Source organism: Danaus plexippus (assembly GCF_018135715.1).
Source record: "Danaus plexippus chromosome 16 unlocalized genomic scaffold, MEX_DaPlex mxdp_23, whole genome shotgun sequence".
NCBI classification, from domain to species: domain Eukaryota; kingdom Metazoa; phylum Arthropoda; class Insecta; order Lepidoptera; family Nymphalidae; genus Danaus; species Danaus plexippus.
In genome coordinates, this window is record NW_026869851.1 from 1,039,726 (window position 1) to 1,064,871 (window position 25,146).

The following is a 25,146-nucleotide window of genomic DNA, read 5'->3' on the forward strand; positions in this document are numbered from 1 at the left end:
GTTAAGGAGATAAATATATTTTATTGTTTTTTAATATTAAAACGTTTGGAACTTTCAATAAGTTTAAATACAATATAAATTTTTAACTTATATAAAATGAATTCCACTGGTCTTAAAGGTATTTTCAACACGATGTTGACTACTCGAAATCTACTAATTTGAAGAGTACGTAATAATTTCTTAAGGCTATAAAACAAGGATAAAAATTGTCTGTTCTATTAATTAAAGCTTAAAAATTAAAGTTATGCCGTAGTGCAAAGTAAATTAGATGAAATAATCTAATTAAAATTAGAATACATGAAATTAACCATAATCTGTGGCATTGACACCTTGTTATGTTTGTGGTAGCAGGTGCTGTTTTTCTGACATAAGTCAAAAACTGATATGACATCTGACAGACTAAACAAGAACTTTCTATTTCCGTTTAAATGTCATTTTGGCTGTTATTGATCATATTCTGAAATCTGATCCGCGCACTGATTAATAGTTTCACTGATAATGTTACCATTTTAATTGTGAAGAATGCGGAAAAAAGATTTTGTAATAGATATATAGTTGTAATTTTATTTTAAAAAGCGGTAAGTCTATGGAAAAAATAACGACAAATTTTCAAATGTATTTTATCGTCATTTGAAAATGCTTCTAGAGTGATTTTGTCACGTCTCCGTTGGAAACAGGCTCTTGAACTTTATAAGTAATCAGTTTCACTTTCAAATTAATCCAAATGATATATAATATGAGGAATTCCGAGTACTTGCACAAATAACTGAGGGGAATATTAGAAACAAGTGTGCTGTCACTTGACGCAATCTTAGCCATGACCTGTTTGGTTTTGTTTTGTTCATTAGAATTTAAAATGTAATTCATTCATTCAGTTCATTCAGTTCATTCGATATCGACATGACGGCTCTGACCGCAAACTATCGACTTTCTAAACTTAATACGATCTTTATTGTAAATGTGTCGCTAAAAATAAAACGGTTGATTTTGATTTAACGGTCTCATTTAAAATTAATTTAAATTAATGCATCTTGACGACGTTACAAATACAATAAATGTCGTTATATTTTATGTTAATGTGGTATTAGAATATGTATGTGTTTTGATTATAATGAAAACTTGATGGGCGCCATGTTCAGTATCAAATCCGTTAAATAAACTATAGACACCTATTGTACATTTTTAAAAGAAAAATATTTTACTTTAAAAATAGTCGTAAACCTTAATAAGTCAATAAAATTGACAGTTAAAAGTTACATAATAAGAATGTTTCATTTTAAAGATGTTTTCAAAATACTTTCCATATCATAAACCATATAACCTTCACTAGGACAGTTATGTTCCGAGGATCATTTTAGCATATATTTAAAATTTAAATTCAGAATCTCTTTCACCGTCTTGTCACTACGCATAAATTGTTTATCCGATAAAAAATGCATAATCTATGGGAATTCGCAGCAAGCCGACTAGAATGAAATGGGTCGGGATGAAAGGCATGTACATATTTTTAGATGTTTAAAAAAAATAATAAAACAAAACCTTACGCACCATAGACAAAATAACTTTTTGAAAATTTATTGAGCTTGAACAAAACCTTTCAAAAATACTAATCAAGTTAACAGCCTACACAAATTACCTCTATTTCGTACATAACTTACAATCAGTTAAGATTTGTGATATACGCTAAGTCGTGTAACAAACGATGCGGACAGGTTGTAAGTGTAACTCAATTATTCTAAACACTAAAGAGCGACTCGAACGCTATAATAACAAATCAATTTTGACGTTTCAATTTGTATATTGACAAGTTTTAATCTTCTGTCATTGTCTATGGGTTCGGAAGCCGGAGTGCGCTGTGTTAATAAATACATCTTAAGGTTTCGGTAAAGTGTTAACACGTCGGATATTAATAATCATAAATCATTTACTATATAACTCTCTTTCACTGTTTACTGTTCGTGTATTAATCACATACGTATATTTTTGTACGCTGTCGATTACAACATCAAAGTTGATATGCGCGTCTTATTTGTAAATCGGAATAGTATTAATGATGTTGTAGATAGATATTTTTATATGCATAGGTTGAATAATGAAACAGTTTTAATTAGAACAATTTTTACTTTTATTTATAATTTTAAAATTTTATTTTATTGTAATTATTAATCTCATTATATATATTTCTTTAATATCAAGGCTTTCCTGTGCTAAGTTGTTATTATAATAAAATTTTATTAGTAGAAATTTTCGTCAATGTCGATAAAGTTACTGAGATTTAACTGAATAGGTGGATTAAAACATATAGAATATGTTTTATTTCCGAATACCTTAGAATACGTGTATTCAATACACATAAATATTATATAAACATAACACAAAAACTTCATATAGCCAGAGGTATAATTCTATTTTACAAGTTAACCTTAATGTTGTTAACAGTTTAAAGTATATTGTAAGAAATATAAGCAAAAAATTTTTATAGTTTTTACTTACTCTAACTCAATTATCCATTCGTCAAATCCAAAACAATTAAATCGCCGGTAGACAGTTAACGTTGTGGGAAGCAACGCTCTCAGCACGATTTAAAACTTAGGTATTTGTTTTACGTCAGATATTGATGGATCATTGGCTTTTTTTCTATTTTTAGTTCCAGCACTCAAAAGGGAAACACGCGCTGAGTCTGAATAGCTTGTTTATTGGTACAGTTTTTCGTAACGCCTAAAGTTTGTATGTCAAACTGCATTGGCTTTTTTCGTTTTATGTGGCTGGCAGAAAGCTTGTTAGCTTTCAACAAAAAATTCCGCTGATTTTGTTGGAATGAAAGGGATTTCTGTGAACGTCAACGTTTGATGCATGAACGTACGCTCACATTTGCCTTTTAAAACGTTTTACTATATTAAAGCCTGTATAAGTTTAGATTTTTTTCCTTTATTATAAGGCTTGTTAATTTTTACAGATATATATGAGCTGAATTGATGAAAATGACTGAAGACGATATCACGTAATTCAATAGAGAATATTAACAGCCGTTCGCCGAAAGTGTGAAGTGTTTATAAGTGTTCATTGACAATATACAGTGCTAAGTTAGTGATTTGACGGAGCCATGGGACACCGTAGGTGTATTTTTTTCATCTCTATGTAAGTATAAATGATTCAAACACTATTAATAGCACATCAGAAACGAGATCGACCTCAGTAATTCCAAAAACCTCTATCAATTAAGCTTAAATACATTAAAAGACGCAGAAGTCGTACAAATCATTTAATTTATCGTATTTATTTATTACATCCAATAATATTACATGTGACATTTACTACGTTCATAAACAAATAAAATAGAAAATGTAATCATAAAACAGTTTTAAATTGAATTAATGGTATATCGGACTTGTTGAACATTAGACTGACACTTACATAGCTTACTATCATCGCTTGATGTATGATTAATGTTGTTCTAAAAATATATGACGGTTGCTTTGCCTGTGGGAATACAGAAACCTAATAAATTGATTGGAATCGATTGCTGGAAATATGAATCGATTGAAAGTTTACTTAAATGCTGTAAAGGTTAAGATACATTTTGATAAACCATAACCTTTGTCTTTGTATGAAATTTAGTTATGAAAAATTATAGTACGTAACGTATTAAAAACGCGCAAATGATATCAAAAATTTGCAATTCATTATGCACTAACAACTTTCTATCTTGCTATTTCGAATTGCCTAATTGCGTGCTTGATATTAACAAATACACAATTTTCGTGGGCGATCCTGCTCTAATGGCAATTTATTGTCCACCTGATTTATAAAAGATATCCCATTTATAATGCTTATCATTTCTATGAATTGAAAGTAATTCGACTTGTATTCTGTCCAGAAATATTAAAGATTACCAAGTCTGATTTGACGCGTTTACAGTTCGCCCACATATCACGTGTCTATTATGAAAAGCTTTGTATTCACACATAGTTGCCTCGATGCAATTTCACTTCGCTTTTCCTTTGACGTTACCACCATTTTTATATCTTAATTGCACTTTGGCATTTCGATACTAATTAAATCATTAAGTTGATTGCTTAATCTGATAAGCGTGATGTACAAAGGTCAGATAGAAATCTCATAGCGACAACCATGGACAAAAAATGAGTTTATACTCACTTCATGGACATAGCACTTAGTATGGGTAAAATTCATTTAACATTTGCATACTTCAGCGCTAGCTTATAAACCAAAAGACTTAACACATAGTTAGAATAATTTCTAGGACGTCCAATTTCAATAATTTTCAATTTGTATGTACATCTATAAAAGAATAACAGAGGAAACTCTTAACACCATTAATCAATGTCTTATTTATAGTTAGGGATACGGGCTATCTAAGAAATTAGAATCGCCTCAGAGGACAGCCTTCTTAGAGAAATGTTCAGGGGTGTCAAAATACCTGTCTTTATTTATTACCAGCCCATTGAATCGCTGGACACATTCTAGAAATTGCAAACGTGTAAAGATTAATGACCGCTGAGCGTTAGATTCGCTTGTGTTTACGTTCGTTGTATGTCAATGTCGACTTATTGTGAAAAATATATTTAGCAATATTATATTAAACATGTAGTGCAAATAATTATATACTTTTGATACTGTCAATACAGAAGATAAATAGTATATATTTTTTTTATTTATTCTTTATCTGTCAGACATATGCATCGTTTATTTTTAATCTGTATTCTCAATATCAGCTCCAATACAGGTAACGAGGAAGCCTTGTTTGGATATCAGGATGACCTAATACCAACCCCTCCCATGGTGACTTCATAACATAATAGTCATTAGAATTCCCGTAACCAATTGTCAAATACGTATAAAACATATTGCGTCTCTTTTGAGAGACTTGTTCAATAATTCTGATCTAATCAATATAGCTATTCGATGGATAAAAAACTTGATTAATTAACTTATAAATGATAAGCGAATTAATTCATTCGTTACGAGCATACATTTCGGACACCGCTTACTTATGTTACATTTAAGGTCGAGCGAGAACCGAAATTCCTAGCGTTTATCACAAGCGAAATATGGTGACAAATTTGTGTCATTTAAAGAGCTTTAAATAGCAGGAAATAATAAAATATAAAGTTTTTTGTACGTCCTAAAAATAACAATATGTAAGCATATTATATTATCATTTTAGTCATTCTGTGACAAATATCTTACATTCGATGATAAAAAGATAATATTCAAATTTATGGTTCAACAACAGTTTTCTGAACGGAAAACGTGTTCTATTACTATTTTATAGATATCAATAAACCCTTGATTATTGTGAAATTAATTTTGTAAGCTGTGAAATTTGAACGAAGAAAAATTTTAGGCCATGTCTTGCACGACGACGATATAAATGTAACCGGTTTTGAATAAACGTGAATAATATATTTGTTAATCAGTGTAATTAAAACTCTTTGTGTAGTCATACTTTTTTGAGTTGCAATATTTTTAATATATTTAATTTATAACTGGCACGAAATATTAAAAATATTTTATCTTATTTAATACATAATTTAAAGTTCGAATTCTTAAATATATATTTTAATATAAAATAAGTGCACGCAATAAACAACCGATGATTACCTACTTGAGTCTATTATAATTGCATATCAAGTGTAATAATGGCGGCATTTTAAACAATTAAAAGATTTTTTTTTTTTCTAAATTCAAAATAATAACCCGCCTGTTGTGTCGTTTGAAACTAAGCTTCCAGATGTATCAGACCACAGGCGTAGTTGATATAAATTGAATGTGACGAACTGATTCGTTGTAATTGAGTAAAATGTCCACTGTGATTGTTTTGACCAATGATATGTAATGAAAAAAAATTAATTGTAAATTAGTAGAAATATGTTTGAAATAATTTGCCTTAGTTTAAGTATTTTCCTACTTAACTTAATGCATCAATTTATAAGTATATAGTTTTTTTCATAACGAAAAAATTTTTAACGCACCATTTTTTCACAACTGTTATTTGATTAATAAACCGTTGATATTGGTTGTTTGTCGTATAATTTATTTTAAACATTGGAAGTTAAGTTTGTAGAAAAAAACTGAAAAAGTATCGGTATTTCAGTAGCTCTAGCTACAATATCTATATTGTTAAGAGGCTTTCATTAATATAAATATATACGTATTGATTGTGAATTTATATAAAACTTTTTTAAAATAAATAGCGTTGTATAAAGGAAACTACTATTAACGGATTACTACGCGTATTTTATTATTTTAAAACACTACATCCTCCCGATGTTTCGGTTACTTTGTAGCAACCGTGATCACGGGCAGGTACGGTACAAAATAATAAAATACACGTTGTAATCCGAAAAATATTAGTTTAATTTAAATAAATACTCGCGAAAGTCTTAGATCTCATTAAGTAATTGTAACTCATTAATAACATTTGTCCAAGTTCGCAGTTGCAGTGGATATAACGAATCTGTAAATAAAATTTATAAATTTCAAGTAAAATTGTACAGCGAGGTTGACTGAAGTGGCACTTGCTGTGAATGAGTAAAATTTTAAGTAAATTTCTACCGATCCTCAGCCCCGCGGGACGACTCATTCCGAAGAGCCCGTGACCTAATAAACGTGAAATCTGAAGCAAAAAATATCAGTGGATTTAATGCCGTATATAAGTTATGAAAAAGATTTTGTGTTTTATTCAATGCATATTAATAATTGTAAGCCGTACATGTGCGTCCTTTGACAGGTTAAATAACAAGATTCTTTTTTTAAATTCTCTAATATGATGAATGAGCGTTTTATAATTTATATAATAAACGTTTAATAGCTCAAGTGGCGAAGCAGGCGCCATTTTGATATGTAAAAAAGTGTATGAATTATATTTATTAAATTTGATTAATGGTTTTGTTAACAATGGGTTAATTGCTGCTGAGCTGCTTGATGCAAGTTTTGGTTTTGTATAACGAGGAAAAAATCTTCGTTCCTTAAATTATTTGGAGGCAAAACTTTACTTTAATATCAGTTTCACTATTTCCCTAAACTTCTGGCTGTAACTTAACCACAAAATAATCTATATTATTTTATTGATTTTCTTACTTATTATGAACTCTTTATATAAATATTAATATTACGCTATATTGTTGCCATCCATAAAATAATGAGGTTTCACGCACCATCCATAGAGAAAGAATATAATTGTGTTAATTCCTTAAACCGTTGCCTCTAAGCTAACAATAGACACTCTGTGTAGCGCATTCAAATGGATCGGTTTTGTTGAGAACATTCCTTGAAACTCTTCGTTAATGACAATTTTTTGTAAAACGATGGGATCTGCACCTATAATAATCCTTATAAGTATTGTTTAAATAAAAAAATATTTATATTACGCTATTTACTTAGCTTAGCTTATCTTTAAGTAAATTAAAGTGTCATAAAAGAGGGACATTGAAAAAAATAATAATTACTGTGTTAGGAAAAGTGTTACAAAATGATATATTTTTATAATGGACTCTAATAGACAATAATTATTTATTTATTAGTGGTGTAGGAATTTTTCTGGATAAGACGAACACATTATAATTACCTACCTTGTTCCTGAAATTAAAATCTATAATAAAAATCTGTTGCTATAGAGATACTAACTAATTTAATGAATAAGAATAATCATAATAATTTCGTCTTATAAATTCTTTTAAACCAACTTTCATCTTTCTTCAGTTCTTTCAACTTTCTTCCCTGTGTAAACATTTATTATTACAAACTGGAAACGCTGCGTATCTAGTGTGACTATACACACATGTTGTAAGGCGTGAGTACTATACAAAACACTAGTAACAATCACTTAACTCATCGCTTACAAAACTAAAACATTCAATTAGCTTTATAACGAATTTAAAATATCGTAGTCATGTCTTTTAGTGATGTTTTTTGTGAGTGCTTTAGAATACGTATAACGTACATATATTAGATAATTATGACCGGTGCTGTACAATATTCAATAAATTAAAAAAAAAAATATTTTACGTACAACTATTTCTTGAAATAATTCAACATAATAAAACGCAATAATCTTAATAATGCACTGTTTTATTGTTATAATAACATTAAATAGGTATGTTTATAAGGACGGTCGATGATTTGGGCTCCATGGGTGGCGTTTTATGTATAGATTTGAAACAAATCGTAAATTCTTTATCATACTTACACGGAACTGGTTGTGATATAGCTAATAAAATTTAATCATAACAATATTCAATTTAAAATATACAGCCTGTAATCTGAATGTTATGTACGAAGTGTATTTGAAATATATAAATCGGATGGATATTACTAGAGCTACGTTCAAAAGCCGAAATTTAAAAGGAAATTTTGAAAAATTAATAGTTTAATTGAATTTGATTGTTGAAAATGAAGTTCCAAATGATTTCCATATCTAGAAACGTTAGTCGTTTGTTCTGGTATAGATATTACCAAAGTATATATTAAATGATCAATGAAGAGTGCCTTCGACTGTGACGTCACGCTTGTAAAACTTTTATATGGCCTTAATTTAGTAGTTGAAATTTAATTCGGTTTCACATGAAAAGTCACTGAAATTTTTAAAGTATGACAATTATTATGTGACTGAATATAATCTGTAGTCAATTTTAAAAGCTTTTATAATACTAAAACAATTTTATATATGATTGCAAACGAACATGTTATCTATAAAATGAACATAGTGACTTAACCAGGACCCAGCTGATGCAGATGTCCAATTGCCCTATGATATAGGCGTTAATAAATTGCTGAAAACCATTGTGTTATAAGGAAGCTGTAACTCTGTTATTGCTTTTAATGAAATGTACATGAAATAGAATGATCGTTGTGCAACTGAGAGCTACTTATGTTGTTCCGGTAAGAGGTCTATTTATACCTGATAACGCAGTGAATAGTATGACTTTGGAACGATTTTAATGTGCTTGTGATTTGATTAAAATATGCAATTAATATCTTTTTTGTTAGAAATCTAGACTGTTTTAAATAATACGAAGTTGGAAGATTTTAAGTTATTTATAACAACCTTGAATATATATATAAAAAATAATATTTTAAAGTAATAATTTTTCTGCGTCATCCAAAAAAAAAAAATTTACGTACAATAATTTTTCCTAACAAAAGCATACAATAAATCAACGTCAATACCGAATTTCTCTGCGTGTGTAGTTTTGTCTAAAATGAAATGCTAATGATATTGTAGTAAAAAATCTGTGTGTGCTAAATTATACAGTGGTCAACAACCTGTCAACCATAGCCTCAAGGTCGTTTTCATCATAACCAACTTATATACATACATACATTTGAATTGTTTAATATGTATTTATGTGCGGAATTTATAAGGAATTTAATTGATGGTCATATATGTTTTTTTATGATTTGAGGTCACTTGCGACGAGGTTTTATTTGAGATAGTACAATGATTTTAATTTCTTTAATTCAAACAAAGTAAAATATGATTTTAAATTATGAGAAAAGTAAGTACATATTTTGTTCTTTCTTCGTTCGAAAGTAGTGACAATATTATCAAATTCATAAAAAAATATATATTTGTCAGTAACAATGACAATTATAGAATTTCTTACAAGAAGTATATGTATAAACCCTGAAATGTCATTTGTCATTTTGACGTAGAACGACTGAAAGTGCAGCCCTGGATAATATAATTTGAAATGCAGCGAGACCTGCCGCTAAATACCATCACTAATCGATTCTGACATGCTACCGGTTGGAACTTCACTAACCACATTAAAGCTCTCATTCACTGGCCATTGCATAACGTTGAATTTTTTAAAGTTCATTAAGAGTCAAAATATTTGAACTTTGAATGGGGGATAGCCTTTGTACTAGCCGCCGGATGCCCTTTAATCTTTCAATTTCGTTTAGAAATAACAAGACGGTACAAATTAATGTCACACATTTTTTAATCTACATTTTGACAGATTAATGATTTAAAAATCGAATTTTCTTGTCACAAACTCTATCTATAAAGTGTATTGTTTATCGTGTTTGTATTATTAATGTATTTATTTATTATATGAATGTAATGAGGTCTTTGTTCAACACAGTTTGGTCAAGTGAGCTATCGTACAGTATTCGTGTCAAAATGTGAATGACATGTCTAATTACCATGAAACAGCCCCGTTGCCTGAAAATAAATTTCTTTAATGTTTTCATAGAAAATATTTTGACTTAGTTAAAAATTCTTTACAGTTTATTCATTGATATTAATTATATATTCAAGCAGTCTTTGTACAACGTGTATCAGTTATTGAACACAGATTAAATTTAATGCGATATTCTTTAGTCTACATTATTAAACAGCCAAAGTCAATATTCCGTATCCCGTCCGATTTCCGTAGCTTCATTACTGACCTCTTATATCAGAAGTAATTCCTATACGCTAGCTAAAATAGAATTTAAATTCATATTTGTATTGTACGTCACTAAAAATATCAACAAGGTTTCTGTAAGGATACAAATGTTAGTTCCCATATATGGAAATATCAAACAGCGAAACTGTAATACTAATCCCATACATATTCATTGTCTATGGTACAAGTGATACACTGGTGCTTTGTGTTTAGTGTCGCAACACGGGCGCGACTATTCGGATCACCAGACACAGATATAGGCCATAGAGACATACATTCAGCGCTGATTGTATGGTGACACACTTTATCGAATTGTAATTAAATTTAGTAGGGACTGCTGTGAAAACGCGAACGTAAACTAACATTTGAATGCGGATTCGTTCTCATTTCGTTGGTAATATATTATTATCCTGTCCACAGTGCCAAAAATAAAAGAATAATAACAACAGATTATACAATTTGGCATTATAATGTTTGTTCGTTATGGACCATTTAACTTGGATGTGCTCATGAGATTATAAATCACACATCAATCAAATATATCGATTTAATTGCTTTTAATACGACGGGGCTTGTTGCAAATAATTAGTATAATTATAGTTTATTTTAGTGTTTGACTGCATCATAACGATTTGTATTTCTGTTTTTAGCAAAATTTATTGATATTATACGATCGACAAAATCCATATAGTCTATTAGTTTTATGTATTTAAATAGAACGTGTTTAATTTTGTGCATTAGTGTGAGACACACGGCGTTTTCATATAGAAACATTAAATACTCTTTGGTCAAATGTCACTTTAATGGATGTTATACAAATGTCATTCAATGACGTTTATACTAACTATTTAAAAATAAGTTGTACAAAAAAAACTAAACAATTATAATAAAATAAAATATTGAAAAAATTATAATATATCATTTGTATTCATGAATTAATACTGAATAAAAGAGATATTGAGTGACAGTGACATAAAAGTCGTTTAAAAACTTATATCAATATAATAAGTACCACAGATAATCTTAGAATCTTCAATCATAAAACCTTCTTATATCAAATGTATGTAAAATAAAAACAAACGCAACGTGACACAAATTAACAATAGTAAATCTAATATTAATTGCGTCTATATACAAAATGTCAGAACGGAGTTGGGCGTGTTAACAAGCGGGCGCTTTGTATTAACAAAAGACACGCGTCTTAATCAGCTTAACGGACAAATTACAGCAAAGAGGATTATAATTTTAGTTCATATGGTGCAATTTGTCACAATGTATTGAAGCGTTTTTTAACAACCCATTTTTATTTCGGACTTTCTGTGTAATTCCTTTGAACTGAAGCGTATGTGACTTCGGCCGGATGGTATTGTTAAAGTTTACTCTATTGTTAATTGCATTTTTAATTTAAATCGTCGAATATAATCCGTTTCTGGGAACGATTTGATCCCGGTGGAAAGGAAACGTAACACGATCCCCGATCGTTATTTATACAAACTTACATCCTGATAAAACTATTACGCAATTCAGATTCCTAACCTGTGTTTATAAAGGTCACTGTCGCGTGTGCATTAAATTCGTATACATAACGCTCGTAGTTATCTGCATTGTAATGTTGTTTTAGTAAACACTCATTACACGGTTCAATCGCGCGCATCGTGTTGGCACCACGCATTGACCACCATGACCTTATGTTCTCAGCTTACGTTGTTTCATTTTAAATTTGCTGCTTAAAAATTCACTGGCATACAAAACTATTACAAATTTTTAAATATTGCACAACAGTATACAGACACTTTAAAATAAAGTTACATTCATAAAAATTATAATTTTATAAATGTCATGAATTTGGCGTATAAAAGATATTTGACATAAAATAAGATTAGGTCTTAAATTAAATTCGAGGAGAGACAGTTTTAAATAAACTTGGGATAAATTAAATCGGATGAAAGACATGTGTAGAGCGTCTTCACAAACTCAAGCGCTGACGAAAATCGAACATAAGGACGCTATATTGCAAAAGTGAACAATAAATTAATTTTATATATAATTATTTATAATTTTGAATTTAAATAACAAGTCATAAATTAATATGCAATAACAAAATATAATTAACGTGCGAAATATATTATATGTTTGTGTTGCAATGGAACAGAAATTACTTAATTTCTAGGAATTCTTTCGTTTACTCAAGACGATAACTCTCAGAAACATGACAAGTTCTCCGTCTAATACTAACTTATAACAGAATGTTTAAAATGTATGCTCAAAGTTGGATTTTATAAACTGTCGTAATATATATTATTAAATTAATGAAAATATTTTTGTCCATATAAATAAAATATTTTAATAATTACGTCTAAACTAACTGTACTAGATTAAAAATAAAATCATAGTAGGTATATTATAATTTACTTTTGATACATAGATAATATAACGTGTATTGTACCTACTAGTTAAAAAATCTGTATTCAATGTCAAATAATCATTAAAAAAATAAGAAAGTTTTTTTCTAGGAAGCGTCCGATATTCTAAATAACTTTTTTATATCTTCCTGTACAGACTTTTATAGTTACACGATAAACAAAAATTACATGATCGTCGTCACCAGAAGACGGCTATTTGATCTTAATAAGCCTGCAAACAAAGAGCTTGTAATGTGACACAATTCGTCTCACTCTGATGCTTTGTTAATTATAAACACTGAAAATAGCTTATGTAGTTGAAAAAATTAAAGTTATTCGTTCATTAATTATGGAAATTAAATAAATATGTAATACTGTTTCTCTCTTTAGTTTTAATGATATGAAATATTATTGAACAAAAAAAAAAAACGAATTAACGAACTTTTCATATATCAAGAGTAATCTAATAGTTTTCGCTATATACATTCAGGTACTAAAAATAGGAATCTTTTTGCGATATCAAAACGTCTTAAGTATTTCTAAGCCTCCATAATCATTTGTTCTAATAATAAATAATTTTCCTGTAGAATACATTTTCATTTATAACTGTAGTTGTACGCGAGCAGTCTTTATCATGTGATCTAATTTCTTACTTATCTTCAAGTTATCTTTCCTATCTAGTTTTAATAGAAAAGTTACTCCATAACACCTTTTGTATTGTGTAATGTTTGCGAATCGCTTCCCTAAACTACTACATGTTAATTTTAAATTTAAAACTAATGCAGATTAGATTCGTATAAATAAGAATATGTTTCATATATTATAAGAATATTGTAGCATATATATAATAACATACTTGAATTAAATCACACTACAAACTATTAAGATCCAAGTAAAAAGTTCTTACGAATCAGGACACGATAGCTTCATTGCAAAGCAACTGGAAATTTATTTTTAATAAGTCGCAGGTTGCAAGTCTGTTCGTGTAGAAGAACTTTTCATTATATGGTTTTAATTAAATTTTAATTCATATTAATTAATTTTATTAAAAATACAACACTCAAAAGTACCTAATAGATGACATTAGTTTTGAACTAATGTCTTAAATATATCTAACGAACTCTTTAAATAATAAAATCAGCGTAGTTTATCCGAAATATATTAGTTTCATTTAAATGAATAGAACTCGCGAAAGTCTTAGATCTCGTTATGTGAACTCTTTATGTTTTTTATATAAAAGAGTCATCCAATATAAACGGTGACTAAAAAATTACTTTAATATAATAACCGTTAGTTGAAATTGGTTAATGGAAATGCACTATTATTAACCTGTTTTTTAACATTGTTGAATTAAAAATGGTCTCTGGAGTTCGGACCCCTACTAGGAGTTCAAGTAGTCAAAGTAAACTCAGAAAAATCTTCATACATACTACAATAGTATTCACGACGCTACATGATAAATTGCGAAACCGTCTTTGATGATTGAAATTTTACTAATTTCTTTTCTACAAACATATAGTGATTTTAATATTAAATCGCAAAACTAGTTTATTATTTTGAATAAATTGAAATTTTAATTCAGCTTTTCAAATTTATCGAGAAAATATTTTGTGAGTTTTGATAGTTATTCGTAATTTTTTCCGTGTGAATTTCTTATTAAAATTTCTACTTTCAATTAGATACACAATAGTACTTAGTAATGTCTTTAATTGATGTCTAAAAATAAATTAATAATCTACATATTTGTTGACATATAACGTATATCCGAGTATATTCTATTTAAAGGTAACGTGTCATATCAGTGGTATTAATGGCGTCAAGCGTAACGGTCGCCATGACAGACGACGCGCCGGCGCTGAATAAAACTTAAAGATTTATATTCAACACCTGTATATGCAATAATTGTATCTTAATAATTTGCATATATAGTATTGGAATATTTATTACATAGCTATTGGGGAAGGTAGAAAAGATTTATCGGGATGCATTAATAGTTTAATTTACAAACAAAGTCGCTATATGTTAGAGCCAGCGATGTTTATAGCGAACGAGAAAATTGCAACTTGCCTTCCGTATAAATTAATGGTTCCAGCGTTCGACTACGATGTGTTTACTATAATTGATTAATAATAGATTATTTAGATTGTGAATTTAGTTATCTTTATTTTATAAAACAAGTTAGACAAATTAAATATATATATAATTTTAATAGAATTCTCCATTTTAATGTAGATTAAACAACAGTAACTCCGGTCGGCATATAGCTGGGTGGTCGTATCTTGTGTTTTATTAATGGGTTTAACCTTTCATGGTGTCTTAGTTGATTTACAAATCGCTATTGACACAAGAAATTTTAATTTTAAGAATATTTGCAATTATGATTTAAAATATAAAAAGAAATATACCTAAAACACTTTTTATTCAGTGTTTTTCATTCTTTTAATTTAAATTAATATCGCTTACTGCTTAAATTGAACCATTTAAGTTTTTAAAATTATTCATTCGACATTTCAACTACGTTGTTAGCATAATAGTATAATATCCTAATAGCACGTTATTAATAAAATTATTAATTATTCTTATACGCTTGAGATTTAAAAATATTATAAACAGTCAGTGTTGCACTAATTCAAGGTTTAATTCTGGGAGCAAACTAGTTGTATAGAATGGAAATAATACAACTAGTGCTTTAATACACTGTCTAGTTTTAAGGCTAGTGCTTGTTAATTGCCAGTCTAGTCTATGATAGTGGCGTCAGTATGCTGAGGCCCCCGGGCCCCCCACCGCGCTCGTGATACCGCTCTTGAATGTTGAACTTTTATTGATCGTAAAATGAATTCTATTTGAATACACAAATGAAATATTAATATGTTATTTATTTAATTTCCGACAAAATCAAATATAAATTGCGGCAAGTGTTTAATGTTTGTTGACATTTATTTTCTAGTAGATATATTTTTAAAAATATCTTAATTTTATTGTATGATAAAAAAATATTTTTTATTAATGTTTTTATTTTTTAATATTACTTCGAGGCCCCTCACGTAGGGCCCCCGAGAATAAAGGGGAGTCACAGCGTGACATCACTATTTTAACCGTTAGTCTGTTAAGTCACGCTCTGGGATAAATCGCATCTCACAAGTCACAGTTTCGCCATTCGGAATTACAATTGATGTCCTATGAGAGAATCTGGATACAAGAGACGATTATCGGATTGGGAAACTAAAAAAAACACAAACAGTTTTATAATAATCTATATATTTTACATTCTTTTGTAATTCTATTGCAATAAGGTCCCTGTCCAAGTGACAATATACCAGAAGTTGCAAAATTGTCCAGTAATTACTGATAAATACAAAGGTAGTTTAGAATAATACCCTGTCAAAAAATAAATACGTACGTACCTATATATGTATGTGAATAACATTATTTTAAACTAAAGAATTACATAATTAATTATTATAAATGTTGCATTTGACATTAAAAAAAAATAACAAAAGCTACATCAACAGACTATACGTTACGTGTTCAATGTTCATAGACAATGGCTTTAATATGAAAAAACATTAATAAGCCTTCGAAATTTCATCCCACATCGAACCTTACCCATATTGATACGCTAATGAATTTATGGCTTTCGATTTGCGAGCAATCAGTTTAAAGTGGTTTATTGTACTGTAATTCTGATTATTGTTATACATTCGTTGTAATTAGTTGCAAACACAATGGCACGATGACCGAATTCCTTAGTAAAATCGAGGAGTGGTCTATATACAATCAAATAAAATTATGATCTCATGCCTGTCTCGTTACTAATGTTTATCTGAATGTTCGATATAATATCATTCAATATAATTAATAATAATAATTATAGTTAATTCGTAATTCGATATATTTTTTTACTAACTGTTCGAATTTGCAGATATCTGTACTCGTTTTGTGCCATCCATTGAATTAGATTTGATTATATTTTACATAGAAATGTAGATATATTGTATTCGTTTAGTAATTAGTTAATTTATAATTATGCTATTGGTATAATGAGTTCAAACCACAGGAAACCAGTGACCGTATAACGTCCCATCACGGCTCGGTGGTTCGGTGTCTTATAACACCAATTTCGATTGAGATACATTACACCAATTAGTTTATAAGTTCAAACAAAGGGCTGATCTTATCTATAATTATTAATTCGCCGCGACTAACGATGTGACCAGTTTCCATTCTACCCTCGTTTATACAAACAAACATTAGGCGTGATAAAATAAATTAATAATATATTAAAATAATTTATTTTTACGAGCTGGGTAACATGGTGGAAATTTTTTAATTTATTGTCTTAGTATCGATAACAATACGTGATTTTATTTAATATTATACGATAAACTACGATTTAACATAAATTTACCTGTTTTTGGCATCTCGTATTAATACAGACGACAACTGTCTGACACAAAAAACAGTTCTAACATAGTAAAAGCATTAAATTTCTACTAATTTAAAACTTTCTTTAAAACACTCTTTCTAATTTTTCCATGTTACAAAAGGTATAAATGTAAATAAATAATTACAATAATTTCATCAAAATCTGTCAAGCGAGATATAAAAATAAGGAAAATAAAATAAAAAAAATCACATAACAAGATCACTTTAAGTGATAACGTATGAATTTGTCTAGATCTTCTGAGATTAAATTAAATCATAGACATAAACAATCAAGTTATCACATTTACATAAACAGATTAATGTTGCCATCCTCATTTGAATTGCCAATTTGATTTAGGGTATAAAATTATCTTACATAAATCCACTATATTATCAAAATATACCCATTACTAAGCTCGAGATTTCGTTAAGTTGATTTAATTATCGAGTAAATATTTATAATACATCGAAAACTCTTTCGTTCTTCATCTAACTAGATATAATAGTTCATACGTCGAAATATCCAAAATATTTATAAAACTTATATATATACATCGCAAATTAGGTCTGTCTTTCAATGGCTTACTCCAAACCGTGATCTCATTCCGATCCAGAAGCTATGAGTTATCGCCAGATTACTGTCCGTGACGCAAGCGGCCGTCCGTCCATGACTACTGACACTCCTTGATGATGTGAGCTAATACACCATACAGGCGATATATTTTTATAAATCCCTTTATATTTAGCGACATATGACGACATGTCCATGTGACATTTCTTAGTCAATACAATTCACAAAGTTATAACCCTTATGTTACAATTAAGCATCACAAACTCGTAAATTTGTTTAATTTACTTAGATTATATAAATAAAAATTATTATAAGTTCAAGTTTGAAGTACTTAAGTTATTTTTACACATCCCAATATGAGTTAAGTGTAATCGGATCGTGTCCCGTAAAGAGGATTACGTCTATTTTTAGACAATGTTAACCAAACTGAAAGATTACTGTCGCAGTGACTTTGATAAACAGACGTTAGTTGAAACAATGTGAGAAGACATAATTAATGCCCTTTTAATATAATTTATTTGTTATACAACATTCCAATATCAATTAATATATTCCCCCCAACACGAAGGGTTCATAAGTATATGACAGTTGTGCTGTCACATACTCATTACTAACACGTTAAATACGTTATACAAAAACAACAGGATTTATTTGTTATCAATAAATTACATTAATCTCTATGTTATACGGTTTCCATTCACAGTCGGTAGCCCTTAGCGATGTTATCAGGCACTTTGTATGCCAACTAGCGCCATCGGCGATATAAAGAACACGCTCGTCTGTGATCAAAATTACAATATGTGACACTGTTTAGCTCAGCCCTTACCCATTAGTTATTCTCGAGTAATATGCGTACCTTTAAGTTTGTCTTTACAAAATATAGAAGTCATTCAATTAAATATTAAATTATTATAATAATAAAACCTTATTCTAAATTATTTATCGCTTTTGTTTTTCCTTTCTCGTATAACTTATATTTAAATGAAACGAATATTTTAAATGAGGTCATAATATATAATAAATATGTACAATAAAACGTGATAGCATATTATTAGTAGACTGGGAAGATATAAGAATATTATAACTATAGTAATGAAGAAATGAGACTTCACCAGTTATCTAATACAATAAGTACCTACAATATCTTCTTCATAGTTAAGAATGATCTGAAATAAAATCTTAATAGTTATACAAATCCCATGTTAAAGTTACAATTACCATACGCTGTGGCTTAAGTCTCAAAGGGATGCTTTATGGATAAAATTAGCCAAAGCATCTCTTGAACTTCATGTTTTGAAATACAACACCAATTTAACATGATCGATTGCCTGTGAGATACATTAAAGCCATTAACGATATCTATTTATAACAATTAATTGTTTAAAATTATTAAAAGATGACATTTTGAATTCAGCTATCGTAAATATATAAAGCTTTATGTTATCATAAACCTAAATAAAGTTAAGCATAAATCGATCTGGGTGTAGTAATTAAAATATGGTAGTATTAATTAATGTTGTTATTACAACGGAAGGAAAATTGGAGCGCATCAGATTTACGGAAGGCGGTACAAGTCAAAATCATTTCGTTGAATGTTACATGACATGTGCATTAAACTAACAAGGAAAAGAACGGCTTAAATGGATTAAAATAATAACCTGAATATTGCGTTTCACTTATACTGCAATTCCATATGGTTAAAGGGGTCATGGAAGAAGTTTAAAAGAATGGTAATGCGTTTACCGAAAGCTACAAGCGAGCTTTAAAAATCCTTAAAAGTAAAAAGTATATTGTTCTCGTTGTGTAAGTATGTTGTTCTTGTAAATTTAGAAGTGATAAAAGTATGCGTCGATGGACGTGTGTTTCTGTTACTCAATAAAATACTAAGTTGATTTTATATATAATTTTAATAATATATAAAGTGCAATTTGTAAATAACAATTTGTTAATGTAAAGCTGTGATAATCTGGACCTAGACATTTAAATATTCGATTTCATTGTTTCAGATTCATCGCTGTGTTCTTGAGGAAGCAGTTAACATACGCACAAACAAACACAGAAGTCGGTTTCCCAGTGAGTTTTATTAATTTTTACGTCAGATAATTTATTTAAAATAAAGTTAGAAGGTCAAATGACACTACAATGTAAATTACCGATAATCGATTTTAGAAGCAGTCTTTGACCGCCATGTTTAAATACCCCATTACCTACATTCATTACAATATTTATGCAATTTGACAATTGCAATATTTAAATAATTACTATAACCTCTATGGCCCTTTTATTCGGCTGTTTTAAATCGTCCCCATTCCCTTATTCCGTTTGTGGTTACATTACGGAATATTTACTTACGTCAATGACCAATCAATATTCTCAATCGATAGAAATGGCGGGCAATCAAACCGATGATTTTAGTATATATTCCGTTTTTATTAATTGCCCTTTGATTAAAAATCAATTGAACATTATCGATATAATTTATTCATCGATATAAATTGGAATGTCGCTGCGCTACTGTCGCCTGTCTTAAAAACTGGTTGAATTATTAGCATAAGCGGAAACGTTGGCCATCCTATGTGATGTTTTGTAATATTGATATAAATATTATATATTTCAGTTAAGCAACAGCAATAAAAGTGCTACAATATACGCCTGGAGTACTTGGGGTAGCTGGAGTTCCTGTTCAAGGTCATGTGGTGGAGGAGTCGCTGTTCAAGAGAGACACTGTCTACCCAGGGATCCTACACGGTAAACATTATGTAATAATAAAAAGCAAGATTGATTTTTTTTATATACTTTTGTCGAATTTTGACAAGGTCACGTCTTATTTTTACTGGAATTAATAAATACATGGATAAAAAAATACAAAAATAATTCCGTATGACTTTAAAATTAAAAAGAAAATGTACTTTAACATTCGAAAAATGTTATACTTTAAGACGTATCAAAATTATTTTAGTTTTGAATCCTACAACAATAACCAGTGGTCGTATTATCAAAACTAAACGAGGTTATAAGTACATGATCGTTTTGAAAAGTGTCGAACATGACATCTATATATATATAGATACAATTAATAAAGTCACTAAGAGGAAAAATATCACACTTATAAGTATGTCATGCGAACTTATACAATTTAAGAACCAATACCTCAATATGAAAAGTGAACTAACAAAAAAATTATCAAAGTGTGAAATAGAACCACAGTATTATCTGTGAGTGTTGTTCAAAAAAAATAAAACGATCAAAATATACGGAACTCCTAAAACCAAATACGTGTCTGACAATGAAAAATAAACAAGTCAAATCTTGAGGAAGATTAATGTTTTTTATTTCATTTAGAGTTTTTCTATGTCTTAATTATTTCATTAAGAGGTTTTTCTTATAGCAATATAACCTAATTTGTATAATAGATCCATAAAATACGAATATATTTTTAATAGCATTTAGTTTGACATTACTAAATACTTTAATACTCAACATAACATAATGTAGACACAAAACTGATCTTTGTTACCTTGTTTATGTGAAAACCGTCAATGCTAAGTTTATTAATTAATTGGTAAAGATTTAGGAGCGTGATATTTTTTACGTTTGCAGCACAACATATCACTTAAACTTTTTTTAAATTTTAATACAACACGTAAAGATTATATTTATTTATGTTCACACGAAATAGCGTGAAATATAATATAAAACAGGTGACAAATAAGTGACATCAGTGAGCTTTGAACGGGCACAGATCATACACAGATGACAATGATATCTAATGATACAGCCAGATATATAAAGGGTCTATGCCAACCGCTGAGACACCGTACTGGGTACATATATCCCCTACTAGCAGTCCTCGAATAAAACACACGCAAGCAGTGTTTTATTTCACACTTATATTTTAAAATCATACAAAATACATTGAATACATAGTAATTAAATAACTAGGTTCTAATAAATAATATGTTAAATTTAGAATTAACTTTATATACTATTGCTAAATTTATTAACAATAAATGACAGATATTAAATTTATATAGATTTTTGTGTAGCTTTTTAATATGATAGTTATAAAAGGTGTGTAGAGCAAATAGTAGGGGTAACGAAATGTGGAACCAGCATGAGGGGTCGGCGCTGCCTTTGTGCTCGGATATCATAATTTACTTACACCCCGAGCATTGTTAGAAGTATCGGACATTAACAACTCGTTGAGGACGGTATTGAAATATGTTTTAGATAATTTAGAAGCAGTTAAGATAATATCGTTTTTTTTTAAAGCTCCCAGAAAGCAATATACCGTCGCCTTTATAAATCCGCTGCTGCAGTTTCATTAATTACATTAAATAAAACAAAACAATCGATAAACAAATTAAATAAATAATTCGTTCATAATCTTTTATAATAACAACGTAACAAAAGACTATAGTAATGGAAATATTTTTAGCATTCTTAACGGAAATTATGTCGTGACTTATAAATGCGCTCTTGCATATTACATCGCATTCGTACGAAACACAGATATTATAAGTAATTTATTATTCGCATTATAACATTAGCTATTATCACAGTATAAAATCCAAGTCGTTTGTGAGCCCCTAAAAATATATATTATTTAATTTATGAAAGTGAATTCAAATCGTGTAAAGATTACACACGTATCTATGAGAAAGCTCAATAACAATTCCCAAAAATTCCTTACACTATGCCGGGAACCTTCATTAGACCATGTTTCGCCATCAGACAGATCACGAAGTCAAAGCTGCATGACCCTCACCGCCCTTTACTCGAACACAAAATTAAGGTAATATTGAACTTACAAGCAAACGTACCACAAGTTACAAGCTACAAGTACCTACAAGTATCGGACTTTGATTGACGCTCGATAATTTAAAAGCCTATCGCTAATGTACGATTGTTATCTACTTTACACATTGTTTGCACCGGTTTTCGTATTTCAATATATGTTGGTCATTAGTGATAATGCTGACTCAGTACGTTTTATACCAGCGTGTATTTTAACAAGCTAACGAATAGCATAAATTGATGTTACCTTGAACTTGTGTTGCAAGCTGTACCTATCAAATTCATAGTCAAGTGCAATTACGTCAGCGGACGTAACGTGAAACGAATATTTACGTATAATAACAAAATATTTTAATTCAATTAAAGATTTATCGTCACTTATATCATTTGTATTAATTTATATTATTTATTGATTCAAAAACAATAGGTATATTCATTAAATAATATTCGTTACAATAAAATTATTTATTTATCTAAATTAATTGCCTTTACGTTGGCAACTATTTCATGGTCAATATTAAGATCTCGATGTATGCGTTTAAACCGCGTCTTAACGATCGTTTTATGGGAAAAAAATTTACGGTTGTAATTCTGTTTTAGTTTAAAATAATCAAAGAACAATTAAACAGCGCTTCTATAGTTGTTTGTTATTTTTCTACAATATCATTGCTGTCCATTGTTTATAAGAACAATATACATATATAGCAACAAAAATATATATATATATATATATATATATATATGGACACTCGACGGTGTAGAGTTTACATATGCTTATATATAACAGACAAATAAACCAAAAGCAATGTGATCACATTGTTCCTTATATTCCATGTTATTAGTTCATAGTTAGAAAAAATTACAACATGCATCCTTAAATAACAGAACAATCAAGTACAAAGGCGTATTAAATTCATCGATAAGTAATTAATGGAGGCGTAGTGATGTAACACTTTCATAATATTAATTACGGCGCCCTGCAGTTTGAATTGATAGTGATGTTGATCTGAAACAATAGTGAAGATACTATCGCGTCATACAAAGGACTTATTGGCTTTTATTCGAAATCATATCAAAGCGAGTGAACCTACGCAAAACGACTTAAATTCTAACGAATTTAATTGTGAAAGTTTCTTAGAAACATCGAAGGCGAGAATCAAATTATTATATATACAAAGCTTTGATTAATTTAAAAATTGGTGATAACTAGTAATACCAAACTATGTCTTTCAAATTCATTTCAAATTCCAGCGTCTCGTAACTTTAGACTTAACAGATGTAATAAAAGTTCTTTAATCAATTGTGAGGGTGATTTAAATGAAAAATTTCCTTGTAATGATAGGCATGACTTGTGTTTATTTAATAACATCCCTGGATTGATACAACAACCTCTAAATACAATGAGTTCATTGATACACGATATAACTTACAGGTTACATGTTATATTTATACTTATACGATGCTGTTTGCTTCTAAACATTCTATATACTTGAATTAAGTTTTAACATTATAACAAGTAGTAAGGTTCGTTTAATATTTTATAAATTATGTAGCAATGGGGTATCGAAGGATAATTTTCTCCTTGACTTGGCTATTGCGTTGCAATCCCTAAACTTATCTTTAAACTAGAATGTCAGTAATTTTTATTCCTAATTCGTTAAAACTAGCAAAATAAGAGGCGAGGTTATTGTCAGTATATCACGAAATATAGGCTTAATATGCTATTGTGAATTACAGGTGGCGCCGCAGCAGGAAGAGAAGGAAACTTGGCAGAGAGGACAGATCGCGTCGAGCTCGTACTGCCAACAGTGTTGTGAATGTCCCAGATTGTGCCGGACTCGGAAGACGATACCACGAGTGTAATACAGAGGTTGAGATTGTCTTAAATTGCTTACAAGACATAAAAGAGTTTTTACTGCTGGCAGCTAGGTGCATATATAATTACAACAACACAACCAGACGCCTATTCTAAATTTAAATCGTCACACTACATACCTAGCGTTAAAACTTATTATTTAATTAAATGAAACTAATACTTTTGGGTTTAAATGAAATTAATATTTTTTTTTTAAATTAAACTCGCGAAAGTCTTAGATCTCATTACTTTTTTATTTATGAATCCTAACACATTATAGCATTTTCATTGGTTATCGAACAAGAAACGGGAATAGTTTCGTTTTTAGTATGAAGATGCAAACATATGCTAAGCATACAGGATCCTTATCCTTGAATTCCAGGAAAACATTGTTGGCTTTACTTAATTTTAATTCTAACCAATAACGCGCTTCAAGTAACTTGTTTTTTTAACAAATAATTTAGTTGTTTTTCCTCATCGCTATTCTATTCTCAAGTTGAGGATTTTATTTAATATTGTGCGGATCTGATAAACGCTACACTAATATATATCTTCTACGGTAAATCCAATCTATTGAAATATATTTTACCTCTTCGTGTCGGAATATTTAATTCAGTTAAAAACTATAATATTAATTTATGATTATAAAGTTGTGATCAAAAACAAGTTTTGTACCCA

At 29.3% G+C, this 25,146-nt stretch overlaps 1 protein-coding gene across 1 annotated transcript in view; it reads left to right on the forward strand.

Moving 5' to 3' along the window:
• LOC116771704 (thrombospondin type-1 domain-containing protein 4-like) overlaps nt 1–25,146 on the forward strand; it is a 61,670-nt gene that overhangs the window by 6,708 nt on the left and 29,816 nt on the right. Inside the window, exons 2-5 of the mRNA XM_061528233.1 lie at nt 2,957–3,138; nt 19,823–19,889; nt 20,434–20,564; nt 24,351–24,483. Of these exons, the coding sequence (XP_061384217.1) occupies nt 3,104–3,138; nt 19,823–19,889; nt 20,434–20,564; nt 24,351–24,483 (366 nt within the window). The 5' untranslated portion in view covers nt 2,957–3,103. The remainder of the gene's footprint in view (nt 1–2,956; nt 3,139–19,822; nt 19,890–20,433; nt 20,565–24,350; nt 24,484–25,146) is intronic.